Source organism: Carcharhinus amblyrhynchos, chromosome 2 (assembly GCF_965287045.1).
Source record: "Carcharhinus amblyrhynchos chromosome 2, sCarAmb.v2.hapA, whole genome shotgun sequence".
NCBI classification, from domain to species: domain Eukaryota; kingdom Metazoa; phylum Chordata; class Chondrichthyes; order Carcharhiniformes; family Carcharhinidae; genus Carcharhinus; species Carcharhinus amblyrhynchos.
Window position 1 is genome coordinate 48,645,522 of NC_137325.1, and position 15,533 is coordinate 48,661,054.

At 39.5% G+C, this 15,533-nt stretch overlaps 1 protein-coding gene across 1 annotated transcript in view; it reads left to right on the forward strand.

Moving 5' to 3' along the window:
* ice1 (KIAA0947-like (H. sapiens)) overlaps nucleotides 1-15,533 on the forward strand; it is a 152,674-nt gene that overhangs the window by 83,864 nt on the left and 53,277 nt on the right. The window contains exons 3-9 of the mRNA XM_080214491.1: nucleotides 5,122-5,180; nucleotides 7,545-7,579; nucleotides 10,885-10,903; nucleotides 11,777-11,888; nucleotides 12,192-12,268; nucleotides 12,360-12,397; nucleotides 14,812-14,894. Coding sequence (XP_080070617.1) covers nucleotides 5,122-5,180; nucleotides 7,545-7,579; nucleotides 10,885-10,903; nucleotides 11,777-11,888; nucleotides 12,192-12,268; nucleotides 12,360-12,397; nucleotides 14,812-14,894 — 423 coding nt within the window. The remainder of the gene's footprint in view (nucleotides 1-5,121; nucleotides 5,181-7,544; nucleotides 7,580-10,884; nucleotides 10,904-11,776; nucleotides 11,889-12,191; nucleotides 12,269-12,359; nucleotides 12,398-14,811; nucleotides 14,895-15,533) is intronic.

Genomic DNA, 15,533 nt, shown 5'->3' on the forward strand with positions numbered 1-15,533 from the left:
TCATCTAGCTGAGCAATTTCTTTTTCCCCCTCAATGGCTGGGAAATGTATAGGAAACACATCGCACACATAACCACAACTACAGACGTGAACTTTTAAAATTGTGGTTTGTCCCTAAATCGTAGCTTTGCTTGGTAGAGCCTGATTAGTTGGTCAGCTTCCTGCTCCTTGTTCAGCTAGGACCAGCTTACTTCTTAGCGCGTTAGTTTGCAAGGTTATTTGCAGCTGTTTGGGAAAATACTAGTTCTCATCCAAGTTGGCAGGTCAACCATGAAGTGTGCTCTGTAGACCTGGTGACAGAAGCTGGGTAAATCAATGTCAGAGACTGCAATGTGAACTTGTTACTTGTCTTTGTGAACATGCATGATAAAAATGTGCAGTGAAATATTTTGCTGACTTGTTTTAAATATACAGTTTTTAAAAAAATTCCATCCATACTGTCTGAATTGTTGTACAATTCGCCTTTTCTCATTTTACACAGTTATCCAGAGAACTTCAACAGTTGAGCCAAGCACTTTCCTGTGAAGGGAAATGAGGAAAGGCAAGATAAATTAAATGGTACTATTTAAAGGCAAGGATTTACATACACAAATCTTTTAAGATGACTGGCCATGTTGGTAAAACTGTTTGCAAAATAAGCAGAGAATCCTGGACTTTATAAAGTAAAGGTATTATGAAGAAAAGCAAGGAAGTTGTGCAAAAGCTTTATAAAATGCTGTTTGTGCCTCAGCTGGAGTGTGAAGTCCACATCTGTGTATCTCACTTTAAGAAAGATGATCAAAACCTTAGTGTGAGTGCAGAGGAGATTTACTAGAATGGTATTAGGGATGAGAGACATCAGTTATGCGACAGGGCTGGGGAAACTGGGCTTATTCACCTTGAACTGACATAAGCATGGTGGACTGAATGGCCTCATTCTTTGCTATTTCACTCTGAGTGAATCAAAAAATGTATTGTTAGCAGCAAAAGGTATATTCTCAATGTTGCTTTTGACAGTGCATTCTGTCGTAAATATCTAGGGAATGTTTACATGATTACCATTCAATCAGATCGTGCTATAGCATATCAGCTGCAAGTGAATTTGAAATGATTTATTCTAGTAATCTCAAGTTTGGTTGCAACTTTGAAATTGATCCCTGTTTATGTTTTATAAAGTACATTGGTTGTTTGTCAGTAAAGCTTTTTGCTTCCTGCATTTTGACAATGGTTAATGAAATCTTTAGATCTATGTTATTAACTTATATTTCAATGTTTACAGTTGTCTAGAGTGGATTTTGATCAGACTATTTTAGCTTACTTTGATAAACACAGCACAGAAACTTATATGCTCCTTATTCTAGCGTTGGTAACATTGCTAATATTGCAGTGATTTGCCAGATTTAGTAATGAAATATATTTATTAAAAATGGTATGTCAAGCTTGGGTTTCTTGTCTGTCACACTAAGTATTACGCTGTATCTCCATCTCATACTAAAATAATAAGGAAATAAAAGCAGTAATTAAAAACATTTTGGGAAACTCTTCTGTAACACAAAATATCAGCCAGGATGTCTGCAGTCTCTTAATTGACTTAATTTACGTTTTAAAAGATGGTTAAGCCAAGTTTCTCATCTGCAGCTTTAATTGCAGTTAAATTCTGAATGGGAAAATTCAATATTTACTTAGACTTCCCAGCCAGAAAGGTACATCATCACTTCCTCTGTTATTCCCACCAGTCCTCCTTTCGCGTGGACAACTTACAGCTTTGACTTTTCTTTTTATAACATGCATCGGCATCAGTGAACCGCCCCCCCACACACACACACAACCTTGCTGTATTTAACATCATCTGGTTTCTTGCCACTTTTTATTTCTGCACGTTGTACTTTGAGTAAGTGCTCATTCCAGAAGCCATCTGCCTAATTAATCTACTCTCATTTGCTCGTCTGAAAAAAAGCAACTTGCATTTATGTAGCTTATTTAACATCCTTCCAGTTATTAACTCACATCTTTTGAAGATTTTTATTTTAAATTATCACTGATTCACCTTTCACATTCAGCAGTAATCATTCAGTTTCTAATATCATCTCATGTACGTGCACCCTCACTGTCTTAAGTACTTCTTTTAACACTTTAGAGAATATTTGTGGTAAATATCTATTAATCTGTTAAACCCACTATTTGGTAATATCCCACAGCAGCTCCAACTCATGGATCTAATTTTCAGCAAGAACTTGTCAGAACTTTTGGCCCCTTGGCTTAACTTGCTTGGTATAGCTGTGTTGTAAATTTGTTTTCTTTTTGACTCAAGCCTAGAAGTCGCATGTTACACTGATAACAGATGCATAGCTCTGTGTTGTGAGTTATTCTCCTTCATTTTCTTTTATCTGCTATGGTCCTTTTTTTTCTACCTAAGGCTACCACTTTGATGTTGCGAAGGCCCAAGTTGCTCTCCAACTTAATGGTATATGTGAAACTCCATGGTCAGAATTCAATATCAACAGGTCCTAATAGGTTCTACAGTAGCAATGATTTTATTTAGATGGCTGCTTCTTTATTCCTGGATTATTTTCTGTTCCGACGTACATCCAGCATTGGAGTGTTTGCCGAAGATTCTAAAATGACTTAAGTAGCAACATTTCCTCAAAAAAGTCTTTAGGACCTCATATACAATTGGATTGTCAAGATTTCAGTGTCTCAAATGTTTCCATTTTCTCAATTGTGGGAAGTAGCCCCTAGTGCAAACTCCAAGGTGAAGAGCTGGGGTTTAACAACTGGCTGCCATAAGGACCATCAACAGCATCCGTATCCAGAAGGAAGGTGAAGTTTATGCTGTACTGCTGTTTACAGACATACTTTGCTGACCAATAGCCATTAGCTTCTGGTCAACGACAGAATGTGTTCCCTTCTAATGCACAGATAACTTTGAACGTTTTGCATTCCGCAGCCAAGGACCTGGGTTTGATTCCAGCCTTGGGTGACTTTGTGGAGTTTGCACACTCTCCCCATGTCTGCGCCAATTTCCTTTGGGTGTTCCTGTTTCCTCCCACAGTCCAAAGGTGTGCAAGTTAGGTGAATTGGCCCATAGTGTCCTAAAATGTCTAGTAAGAGGGATTAGGGTAAATATGTGGGGTTATAGAATAGGACAGGTGGGTCTTGGTGAGGTACTTTGTTGGAGAATAGATGCAGCCTTGATGGGCTGAATGACCTCCATCAGCAGTGTAGGGATTGTGTGATTCTATGTAGATGGGCTGTGAAGGCTGAATCTACACGCTCCTGTAGATGAGATTGCTTATTGGGTAGAATCTTCCATCTTGCAATTCAGCTGACCCAGAAACATTATTATAAGTTGTATTAGAAGTTTACATTACTCATTCTAAAATGTTAGTATTATAATAAGGAATATAAAACTGAGTCCTCAAGGAATGACATTGTAAAGCATCTAAAATTCCAGGAAAATTCTGTAATTCTTCAGGTGGTTAAATTTTTAAAATTTTGGCTTATGCACAACACTGACACCGATATCAGGAGTAGTTTTATTACTGTAATTTTAATATAAAATAATTTAGAACTTCCCTAATATTTAAAAAATTGGCAATTGCTGGAAATATTCAGATCAGGCTGCATCTGTGGAGGGAGAAACAGATTTAAACATTTTGAGTCGATGACATGAACTCTGTTTTTCTCTCTTCACTGATTCTGCCTGACTTGCTAAATATTTTCACCTTTATCTATTTTCATTTTAGATTTTTACTATCTGACTTATTTTGCTTTTATATTTTAGTAATAGCAATTGGTTTCTACTCTGATCCATTTTTTCCTATCATTTGTTGTTTTCAACTTTTGCTTGCGAATAAAGAATACGGTGGATTTTATGTCATCTATGTAACATTTACTTTGAATTTAATCCAACTTATTCTTGTGTGTTGTAATAGATGCAGCATTCCTTTTCTTGGGAGTTCAACACTCACTCTTGCTTTCATTCTCTACTGTAGGGATTCTGTGAATGAAATTGGACTTTAATTCCAGGAGTACATTTTAACTTTGGTGTCTGTGCTTTGCCCTAGTGCTAAAGTTGCGTCAGTCGATCCATCAATCAATATTGTAGATTGTAAAGTCAGTTCTAGAATTTTAGTTCACAGCTTTAGAAGGCAGGGGAATTTTTTTTTTTACAAAATTTCACTCCAAATATTTCCCATAATTTGGGTAGTGTGCTTAATGGCACATTGAACTGAAAACATTTTGAAAGCATCAGGTTTAAAAACCAACTGGTGGCAGAATAAGTTGACAATGTTTGATGTGCCTTATTTATGTAGTCTCTTCCTCATAGTTTGCTACACACAAATGTTGGTTATTGCTGGCGATGCGAATGCTCAGGGCACTTAAAAGTGACCATTTTTCACACCTGTGAGTATCAGCAGGCAGGATAAATGTGGAGGGGTGTGACATAGTTGTTTCTAACTCTTGTCTTTGCCTGTCATTCATGTGCATACATTCTGCACAGCTGTCATGAATTGGAATCCAGGGAGGGAAGACTGAAAATTGGTGACTATCTTTGTGGAGTTTGCACATTCTCCCTGTGTCTATATGCGCTTCCTCTGGATGCTCCAGTTTCCACCTACCATCAAAAGATATGTAGGTTAGGTGGATCGGCTATGTTAAATTGTCCCTCAGTGTCCAAAGATGTGTAAGTTAGGTGGATTAGCCATGGTAGATGTGCAACTTTATGGGGGCATGGGGATGCACTCTCGGAGTTGGTGCAGACTTGATGGGCCAAATGACCTCCTTCTGCACTGTAGAGATTCTGTGGTTTTCTTTGATGGTTCTTTGTTGTTTCCTCTCAAATTCTGCACATAGTATTGAGGTGATTGTGGGCAGTTGATGCAGTTTATGAGTTAACACCACTGCAGGAGGGTGTACAGATCTTCTGTAGGCAGTATATTCTACTTTTTGTAAAAATACTCAGTATTTGCTTTGTTTAACACTGAAAAGTAACACAACACCAGATTTCAAATTCATTGTGAAATGTGGCTATTGTGGTCAGTAAAATGACACTTCTTGTGACAGATAAAGAACATTGTTTGTATTGTTAACATTTGTAAATTTTCTGCATTTAACTTATAACTTCTGCTTTTCCTTTCAGAATTTAAATGAATATGTAACTGCATTAATTGCACTGAAACAAAAAATAATTGACACCGAGTAAGTATATTTCATGCTTTACTAATTGTTTTGCTGTCATTTGCTGTAGAAAAATATTGCCAATTTTTAAACAATCCTCCATAATTTTAAGTGCATTTTTTCCTCTTTGGCGATAAACACCATAAGTTAGGCTTTTTTTCGGTCCTGATCCTCGAGGTAGCTTTGATCATAAACTATCCTAAATCTATCTGCCTGCTATCTTGACCATCCCATCCTCCTCCAATGTATCTGCTTCATTGTCCATACGTCTAATTCTATTTTTATCTACCCAGTTGTAGCCAGAGAATCACCCTGGATAGCCTCACTTCTGACTCCCACATCACTGCCTCTCTAGTCTCCTAAAGATCTACTTATCACCACTCCTGTTTCTCAGCCCCACACTGACATCCAAAAACACACTAGGTTTCACATGTTCGTTGAGGATATCCAGCTCTGATGCAGTACTCTTGATCTCTTCAAACGCTTCAACTTCTCACATTGCTTGTCCAACATCCAATATTGGATAAGCAGAGATTTCCTCCTAAAAAGTACTAAGAGTCATAGTGTCATAGAGGTTGACAGCTTGGAACTAGGCCCTTTGGCCCAACTTGTCCATGCCGCCCTTTTTTTTTAGAACCCCTAAGCTAATCCCAATTGCCCACATTTGGCCCATAACCCTCTATATCCATCGTACCCATATAACTATTTAAATGCTTTTTAAAAGATAAAATTGTACCCGCCTCTACTACTACCTCTGGCAGCTTGTTCCAGACACTCAGCACCCTTGGTGTGAAAAAATTGCCCCTCTGGACACTTTTGTATCTCCCCCCTCTCACCTTAAACCTATGCCCTCTAGTTTTAGATTCCCCTACCTTTGGGAAAAGATATTGACTATCTACCTTGTCTATGCCCTTCATTATTTTATAGACCTCTGTAAGGTCAGCCCTCAGCCTTCTACCCTCCAGAGAAAAAAGTCCCAGTCTATTCGGCCTCTCCTTATAACTCCGTCCATCAAGTCCCGGTAGCATCCTAGTACATCTTTTCTGCACTCTTTCTAGTTTAATAATATCCTTCCTATAATAGGGGTGACCAGAATTGCACACAGTATTCCAAGTGTGGCCTTACCAATGTCTTGTACAACTTCAACTAGACGTCCCAACTCCCGTATTCAGTGTTCTGACCGATGAAATCAAGCATGCCGCATGCCGAATGCCTTCTTTGTCATTCTGTCCACCTGTGATTCCACTTTCAAGGAGCTATGAACATGTACCCTAGATCTCTTTGTTCTCTAACTCTCCTCAGCGACCTACCATTAACTGGGTAAGACTGAACCAGGGCAGGACTATCAAAATGCATCACCTCGCATTTGTCTAAATTAAACTTCATCTATCATTTGTCAGTCCACTGGCCCAATTGATCAAGATCCTGTTGCAGTTGAAGATAACTTTCTTCACTGTCCACTATGCCACCAATCTTCGTGTCATCTGCAACCTCACTAACCATGCTTCTTATATTCTCATCCAAATCATTAATGTAAATGACAAATAACAGTGGACCCAGCACTGATCCCTGAAGCACGGCGCTGGTCACAGGCTTCCAGTTTGAAAAGCAATCTTCTACAACCATCCTCTGGCTTCTGTCATGAAGCCAATTTCGTATCCAGAAGACTGAAGCCGTTATCTTTTTCCCTGCCACAAATTCCATTCCATTCCATTCCCTAATCACCAACACTATCCCTTTGCTTGGCTTCAGCTTTAAGGCTATCGCCATAAATTTGCAATTGACATGTTTGACAACAAGGTAAGCTTTTGACTTCATATCTGCTCCATCATCAGCTCATCTGCTGGAAATCTTATCTGTGTCTTTAATTATCTCATGCACACTTGGCCATCTTCCACCCTCCATAAACCTGAACTCATTGAAAACTCAATCAGTGTTTTAATTCGACCCATGTTTTGTTCAACCATAAACCCTATGCTCGCCAGCCTATGTTGACTTCCAGTGTTGCATCACCTCAATTTAAAAATTCTGAACCTATGCTCCTGTAATTTTATGCAACCTCAATTTTAATTGCTGCATCATTGATGGCTATCCTTTAAGTTACCAAATCCTTAACATCTGGAATTCCCTCCCTAAAGTTCTCCATTTCTCTCTTTTGTTATTCTTTTTTAAGAAACTCCTTAAAACTACCTTTTCATCCAAGGTTTTGGCCATCTGGTTTAATCTCTCTTCTTTGGCGCTCCCTTGTAAAATTTTAATTGATACACCTGTGAAACATCTTTGGTCATTTTACTCGATTACAGACCTTCTAAATGCAGTTCTTAGGCTTGTTGAAAGACATGTGGAAATTTTTTGTGTAACAGTGAAATGTTTCTTTTTTTTCAGCCATGTTCTCACAGAATACCAAAAAAAGTGTGATGATATCCTTTATTTATGGATGATAAATGTTTTAAACTCTGATAACCTTTGGCTTCAGAGATTTCAAACTTTCTCTGAGTTTCAGTTTTGTATGTTGTGCCTTTCATATTAAGCTTTATGTTTGATTTATTGTTTACTCGTGGATCTCCGATGATGTTCTCAAAGCCAAAGAAGAGAGGAAAAATCAAGTGAAACAATGAAGGAAAGGCAACTCCAATTGAGGCTTCCCCCACTCTATTCTCTATCTTACACTATTACCTTGTCCTTCTGTTCTTTTTTCCTTATATGTACTTTTCTAGATTTCCCTTAAATGTGTCTCTGCTTTTTGCCATACCTACTCCATGGGGTAAGGTACTCCATAGGTAAGTTCTCATCTCTCTGTGTAAAATAGTTTCTCCTGTCCTTATTGGAGTCTGAAATGTTGAAATTCCACTGTAGGAGGTTCAGCAAAAAATGAATTGACCATGTAAACAACTGAGCTTTGTAAATAAAGATATTCTTGGGTGGGGTGGGGAGAGGGTTGTTAACATACCAAACAAATTCTAAGTGTTGATTGAGTGAAAAAACTGAATTTCAGTCTCAGGTTTTGGGTCTTGAGTTTTTAAAAAAACAATCTTGTGACACTTAGAAAAAAGTGCCAGGGTGAGATTCTTGCGGTAGGAGGCAGGACTGAGCCAGTGAATCTCATCAGTGAAGCTGCTGAGTGACAGGGGCACCATCGTACGGGCACCCTGATCTCCCAGTGTACTGGCAGATCTCTTGTCACTAACTGTACCGCAAGCCCACAGACAATCTCACAATTCTCCACTTCTCCAGCTTCCACCCTAAACATGTTAAAGAAGCCATTCCCTATGGACAAGCCCTCCGTATACACAGGATTTGCTCAGATGAGGAGGATCGTGACAGACACCTCCAGACCCTGAAAGATGCCCTCATAAGAACAGGATATGGCGCTCGACTCATAGATCGACAGTTCCGATGCGCCACAGTGAAAAACCGCACCGATCTCCTCAGAAGACAAACACGGGACACAGTGGACAGAGAACCCTTCGTCGTCCAGTACTTCCCCGGAGCGGAGAAACTACGACATCTTCTCCGGAGTCTCCAACATATCATTGATGAAGACGAATATCTCGCCAGGGCCATCCCCACACCCCCACTTCTTGCCTTCAGACAACCGCACAACCTCAAACAGACCATTGTTTGCAGCAAACTACCTAGTCTGCAGGAGAACAGTGACCACAACACCACACAACCTTGTCACAGCAACCTCTGCAAGACATGCCAGATCATCAACACGGATACCATCATCACACGTGAGAATACCATCCACCAGGTACACGGTAAATACTCTTGCAACTCGGTCAACATTGTCTATCTGATACGTTGCAAGAAAGGATGTCCCGAAGCATGGTACATTGGGGAGACCATGCAGACGCTACGACAACGGATGAATGAACAACGCTCGACAATCACCAGGCAAGACTGTTCCCTTCCTGTTGGCGAACACTTCAGTGGTCACGGGCATTCGGGTAAGCGTTCTCCAAGGCGGCCTTCACGACACACGACAGCGCAGAGTCGCTGAGCAGAGACTGATAGCCAAGTTCCACACACATGAGGACGGTCTCAACAGGGATCTTGGGTTCATGTCGCACTATCTGTAACCCCCGTGACTTGCCTGGGTTTGCAAAATCTCACTCACTGTACTGTCTGGAGACAATACACATCTCTTTAACCTGTGATCAGTGCTCCTTCCACACACATTGTCGGCCACTTTAGGACTTGAACAGCAGGTTAGGTGTAAAGATTCGCATTCTAATCAGTAATCTCTAAGCTGTCTGTGCTTTATATGCTCTGTCTGAGGCCAGAACTCTCCATTCACCTGACGAAGAGGGAGTCCCCTCGAAAGCTTGTGAGTTTACTATCAAATAAATCGGTTGGACTAAAACCTGGTGTTGTCAGACTTTTTACTGTACTAACCTCCCCCACAAACATTGGGACCTGCCACAGATCATTCTCTGTGCTGAGCCCCCTTCCCCCAAACCCCATCCTGGCGAGCAAGTAGGGGCGAATGAGCCTGAATGGTAGCATCTGGGACTCAGTAATGGCATGGTAATGATGTCATAAATATTTCAGTCAGCTTTGCACTCTTGAGTGCGAATTCCATTTTGCTGGCAAAATAGTGGCAGCAAAATGATCACGAGAGGTGCAAAACCGGATACAATCCTGATTTTTCACCACTTGCTCGATCTTACTGGCTTGCCATGCCAGTCGATCGGTGGGACCAGCTGCTAAGATCTCCCCCATGGTTTCTTGCACCTTAAGCAATTTTTGGAATGTAGATGAACAATGTTATAAAGGTATTTTGTCAGTTGTGATCTATTGCTTCAATAACGTGAATGTATTATAGCAGTGGGTGAATTGCTGTCGTGTTCAGGGCAACAGTGGACAAACTGCATTGTAGATGCTGAGCTATCTGTGAAACTTATTTACAGCCATTTGGTCCAGTTTGGTTTTAAAGGTGCTCTTAATATACTTGGAGTTATATTGTTAGAGTTGAGATCTTTTGCAATCATCAAAAGAAAAATAGCAAACTTAGATTGCTTTCACAAAGCTGACCGGAGCAGCTGACTAGAAACAGTGTTGAAAACGCAGTTCACATCAGTTTCTAAGGAAGAAATGGATAGCTTGGACAATAGTAAATGGAGCTTAGTGGATAACATTTGGCGAACTGGTGTATACACAGACCATAATGGCAGCTTCCTGTGCTACAAAATGCTAAATGGCTCTTGTGATAAGTCAATTTTCAGCTCTCCAAATGAAATTCAACTAAGTTACCATATTTAAATACATGAAAGAACATTATTATAGCAAAATATATAAAGTAACTTATAAAATGCTGCCCTTTTACATTGACTCATGGCAAGTTTTACATTTGGCAATGCACAAATAAGCCTGGGTGAAAACTCTGGGTGATGGTAGAAATCCCTTCAAAATAGTGCACCCAAAATTGAGCCTATGTGCTCAAAGTGGCAACTCCATCCAGGAGTCTGTATTTTGTCTTTGGATTTCATTATGAAGAAGTAAATTGATGCACAATATTCATCACTTGAAAATAACATTAATTGTGATATAAAATAAATCTTATGTATCAGTCTTGCAATATGCCAAGCAATTCTATTGAAGGACGTGGGAATCTAATAAAAATGTATTGATGTTAACTGATTTTAAAATTCACATTCTCATCTGCAACTGAGTTAATGTACATGTAAAGGGATTACCTGTGTTTGCCTTAACAAATTATTACAACTTCAAAAAACAGAAAGGTAAGAGAATGTTTTATTTTTCCGTCTTTTTTGATATGAATGTAATGTGATATTTTAGAATTGAAGGGTTAGCTTTCAGTGCTGATGTTTCATTTTATGTGTAATTTAATGACTAAATAATTTTTGAATGTTTTTGTTTCTGCATCTGCTATAATCGCACTGCTTGATTTCATAAGCAAACTAAACTTTTTTTTATCTCCTAACAATTATGTCAAAAACGACAGATTGAGAACCCTGCCAACACTGTGAAAATTACTACATTAGAGATATAAAGTGATAGGAAATCACAGGGAAGTTAATACAACTTAGTTATATTTTTTAGAAAGCAAAGATGGTCAAATATGTGAACGTCTCATGCTCTGACTGGAGAATTGAGAAACTTGTAGAAAAAGATCACAAATACATTTTTTTGGCCATATTTTATATCCAGCTTCCATTTCTGCAGATGTTGACTGTTCTTGGTTGTTCTCTATTTAGTGCCCTTCAGTATCTCGCCGAAGTGGTTATAACTAATGAATGAACACATATAGAATATATTGGCAAACTCTTTGACAGCGAGTAGTATCAGTACTGAATACGATTGGTCCTCCCCGAGATAATTTACTTGCACTTGCCTATAAGGTCCACTGAATGCACATCAGGAGTGGGGCTTTTTCCCTTTCCTACCTAATAGACGCTGTCATGTATAGCCACGATAAGTTTGGTCAGCTAACTCAGAACGGGAAAAATGACTTATACTTTCATTCCATTTCTGAGCTAACTATAGTTAAGTCCGATATTTTGCAGATTTTTTTATTATGCACAGTATTGTTTCATTCCATTCTTAAATGCTCCCTTGCAAATGTTACTTTTTTAAATGTTAACTCTCTGTAGGGATTGTAAAACACTTCGAGATCAACTGGATGAGTTATTGCAGAAATTTGCCCCTGTGGAAAAATGCAAAGAAGAAATGGATGCCATGAGGGTGGAACTGGAAGAAAAGAGGGTAATATAGTCATAGATGAAAAAGGTTGTTAAATATAAAATTGAAAGGCCTCCAGAGACTGTTCTCTCTCGAGTGCATGTCAATTACCAAACCTCTTGATTATATTCATGAGATGTTTGAGAAATCTTTGCTGTTATATTTAGCTGTTTCTGTAAACATATGCTGAAGACTCATTAAAATAAAAGCATATCTCATTGACAAAACATGAAAGTATTGGCCAACAGAAGCTCCCCCACTTTCCCAAATTAAAACAAATCTGAACGTTTCTAATACATTTTCTGTCTTTGTTGGTTTTTCATATAGAGCTCTGTCAAAATGTACCAGCAGACCCATTTAAAATTCAATGAATTGCAGCAAGAACATGCAAGAAATGATGCTGTGTGAGTACAGAGTTTTATATTTGTTAATTTTTCTTTTTTTAGCCTACATGATGTTTTTGATTTGATTTTTTTTCTTAACCTTGTGTTTTAGGAAGAAGAGATTGGAAAGTCGGGTAAAAAGACTGGAAGGTAACTAATCATAAAATACACAATTCTATTTTCAGAAGTTTGCTTTCTTTCTCTGGTTCTGGCAGTTTGCATCCAGGAACTAAACTGCACAGTAATCTGATAGCAATGAGTTACAAACGTGGTAGTGACCTGTTACATTTCAAACCTTGAAAAACATAGCTATTATTGGCCCATAACTTCCTGGCTCCATAACTTCAAATTTGGGGTACCCCAAAGATGTGCTGGGGCATCCCTTTAGGATATTACGGCAAAAGGGTTTACTCAGCATTTGCCCAGAAAGGCTCACTTTCCCTGGACGGTTGCACTGTTCTGAGAACCATCCAACAAAGTAATTTAAATCGCTAACTTTTGATGGTTTTACTAGTTTTACCCTCATAGTTACTCTGAAAGAGAAGGAAAAAAGCACTGCTAACTTCAGTGTAAGTATTATAAACACCTTGATTGAGCCCCACACAGTATATCCCAACATCCCCAATTCCCCCGAGGGCCACGCCACAAATTTTCTACCCCCAAAACTAAGCACATCACCTGCAAGCCCGTTCCCCCACCGCAGTACATGGTATCTCACAATTCTGTTCAGGCCCCTGCTGGGTGGAGATGCACACTCATCAAACACTTCTGTGTTCGCTGTTGCATCAAGGTTCTTGTATGAGTCCTCTGCAGCAGAGTTTGGCTATGTTCTTGTCCTCTGGGCAGCAGTCAAACAAATCATCCAATAGTCCTTACTTAGCCTCAGCCCACTTGTGTCTGGTGACTCAACATGTGCTGGTTTTAACTCTGTACTAGCTTTCAAGCTGGTACCTGAACTAGTGTCAAGTGATGGGTCCTCTTCATTGATACTCTGCTGTTGTTCGTTCTTCTTTATCCTGATACTGTTTAGGTGGCAGTTCTTGTGCATCTGAAGGTAGGAAATCGGACGTGAAGGTTGCTGTCAGGGCAGGGGAAAAAGGGTTCATGATCACACAATCAACACCTTGTCAGATAGCAGGATGCTGGGAGTTGAGAAGGGCAGAAGGCAGGCACATACTGTCATCTTTAATGTTCTCACTGACAAAGCACCTGATGCTATCAGCTCCATGAGGCTAAGAGCCATCTCCTGTATGGAACTCAGAAGATGCAGATGCCCTTTTTCCCCATCAACTCTGCTCTGCTTTCTATTGTGTGCCACCATATTCTGTGAAAGAGGGAGAGAAGGCCAAGTGTTAGTGGTTGTGCAGCACAGTGTTTGAATGATGTTGCTGCCACATCTGAATAGCTGGAAGTACATGGAGGTAGCAAAAAGTGGACTTAAAGCTGGAAGCAGTGGTAAATATGTAAAGGTAATGTGGAGTATCAGGATGTCAGTCTGAAGTGCCAGGAAGTGCTGCTGGGTGGGTGCTGGGTTTATGCATTGAGTAGCATGATAGGTTAATGGTATGGTGGATTAGGACCAATGCTGGGAGCATTAAAGATGATGGTATGTTCTGGCCTATTGTGCCTATTCTTAACTCCCAGCACACCATAATCCTGCTCTCTGGCAAACTGTTGACCAGACACAAGAGGCCATTAAGCCACTAGTGGCAGTGTTGCCAAGACCTTGGGAGCAGAATCTAGGCAATCATCTCCTTGGTCACTGATTCACAGTGCCTTATCAGGGTGGTTATTAAGGATAATGTGAATCCCACCCCACGTGGAGCGCGCGCACGCACACACACAGCCAAACCATAGTGTCTGTCCTGCTGCATCCTTCTGGAACGCTTTCTCTGCTTTAGTGTTCATTTTTCAATCATTCAAATTCCACTAATGTTATTCAGCACCACTTCCTATTAGGAGGGACAGCCTGTCTCTAAAAAGAGCAGGCTAGCTGCACCACATGGTATCTCACAATTCTGGTCAGGCCCCTGCTGGGTGGAGAGACAGCTAGCAGTGCAAAGAAGAAGGTGCAGTAGCTTCTCAACCACGCACTGCAATCATGCACATATGGTAGATACACCAAATCTGCATACTGCCCATCTCAATTGGAACTGAAGCTGGCAGGTTGCAGAGTGCAATCCCTCTGCCCACCCCCGAAAATAAAGCAGATGAAATTCTGGTCCACAATCTTTTATAAAAATGATTGCATTCACCTGCAGTCACAATATTGAAACATATCCCTTTCTAGAAAGCAAAGAACACCATTGTTGGTTTTAGAAATTTGTGTTCAATGCAGAAAACATTTCTTTTATGGAACATCTGAGGTTTTATGACTCTGTGACGTTTAAGTGGATTAATTCTGTCTTCAAAATGAAAAAAATGTAATTTTTTTTCATTAAATAGTATGTGAACAAAAGCATTCCTGTGACTCAGTACAAGTATGAATCATTTTGAGTTTTCTCATTTGACTGTCCCCCGCTGTCATTATAACAACGTTTTCTTATCCGTTCTTTCTATCGAAGAAACAACAACAAAACAAAGTGCAGAAATAAAGCAGTTGAAAAAGGAGAAGACAACATTGGAAAGGAAGCTAAAGAAATCTCAGGTACAGTTGAAGTACTTTTAATTTAAAGAAAAGTAAAGACAATTTTATAAAATTCCACTGCCTGTAAACAGTTCTCCCCATTGCTTTAATAGAATAAAACAGGGGGTGGGTGTTGCATGTACTCTGGCAACTGAAAGCTCTTAAAGAGCACATTTTAAAAATCGACCACTATGTGTAAAATCAAAATAGAAATTTATAAAATAGAAATTTATAAAATAAATAAGGTTGTTCGGATAGAATGGAGTTTGCAATCCCATTAGTGATAAACGCTAAATATTCGCTAAATATATTAAGTCACGGGTAGATAGGTTTCTGATAGACAGGGGAATTAAGGGTTATGGGGAGAAAGCGGGAAAGCGGAACTGATCCGCTTCAGATCAGCCATGATCTTATTGAATGGTGGGGCAGGCTCGAAGGGCTAGATGGCCTACTCCTGCTCCTATTTCTTATGTTCTAAACCATCAGCTCCCATTTTCTGGTTTTTGGACTGTTAAATGAGAATGCAAGATCGTATTTCAGGGAAGAAAGTAGTGAATTATTCTGTATAGTACTTTTAATTCAACAGGCTTTTGCATTTTATAGAGAATGCTCTCTCTCAAATCGTATTATAAGTTCTTGGACCTGGGAACTTCTGTCATT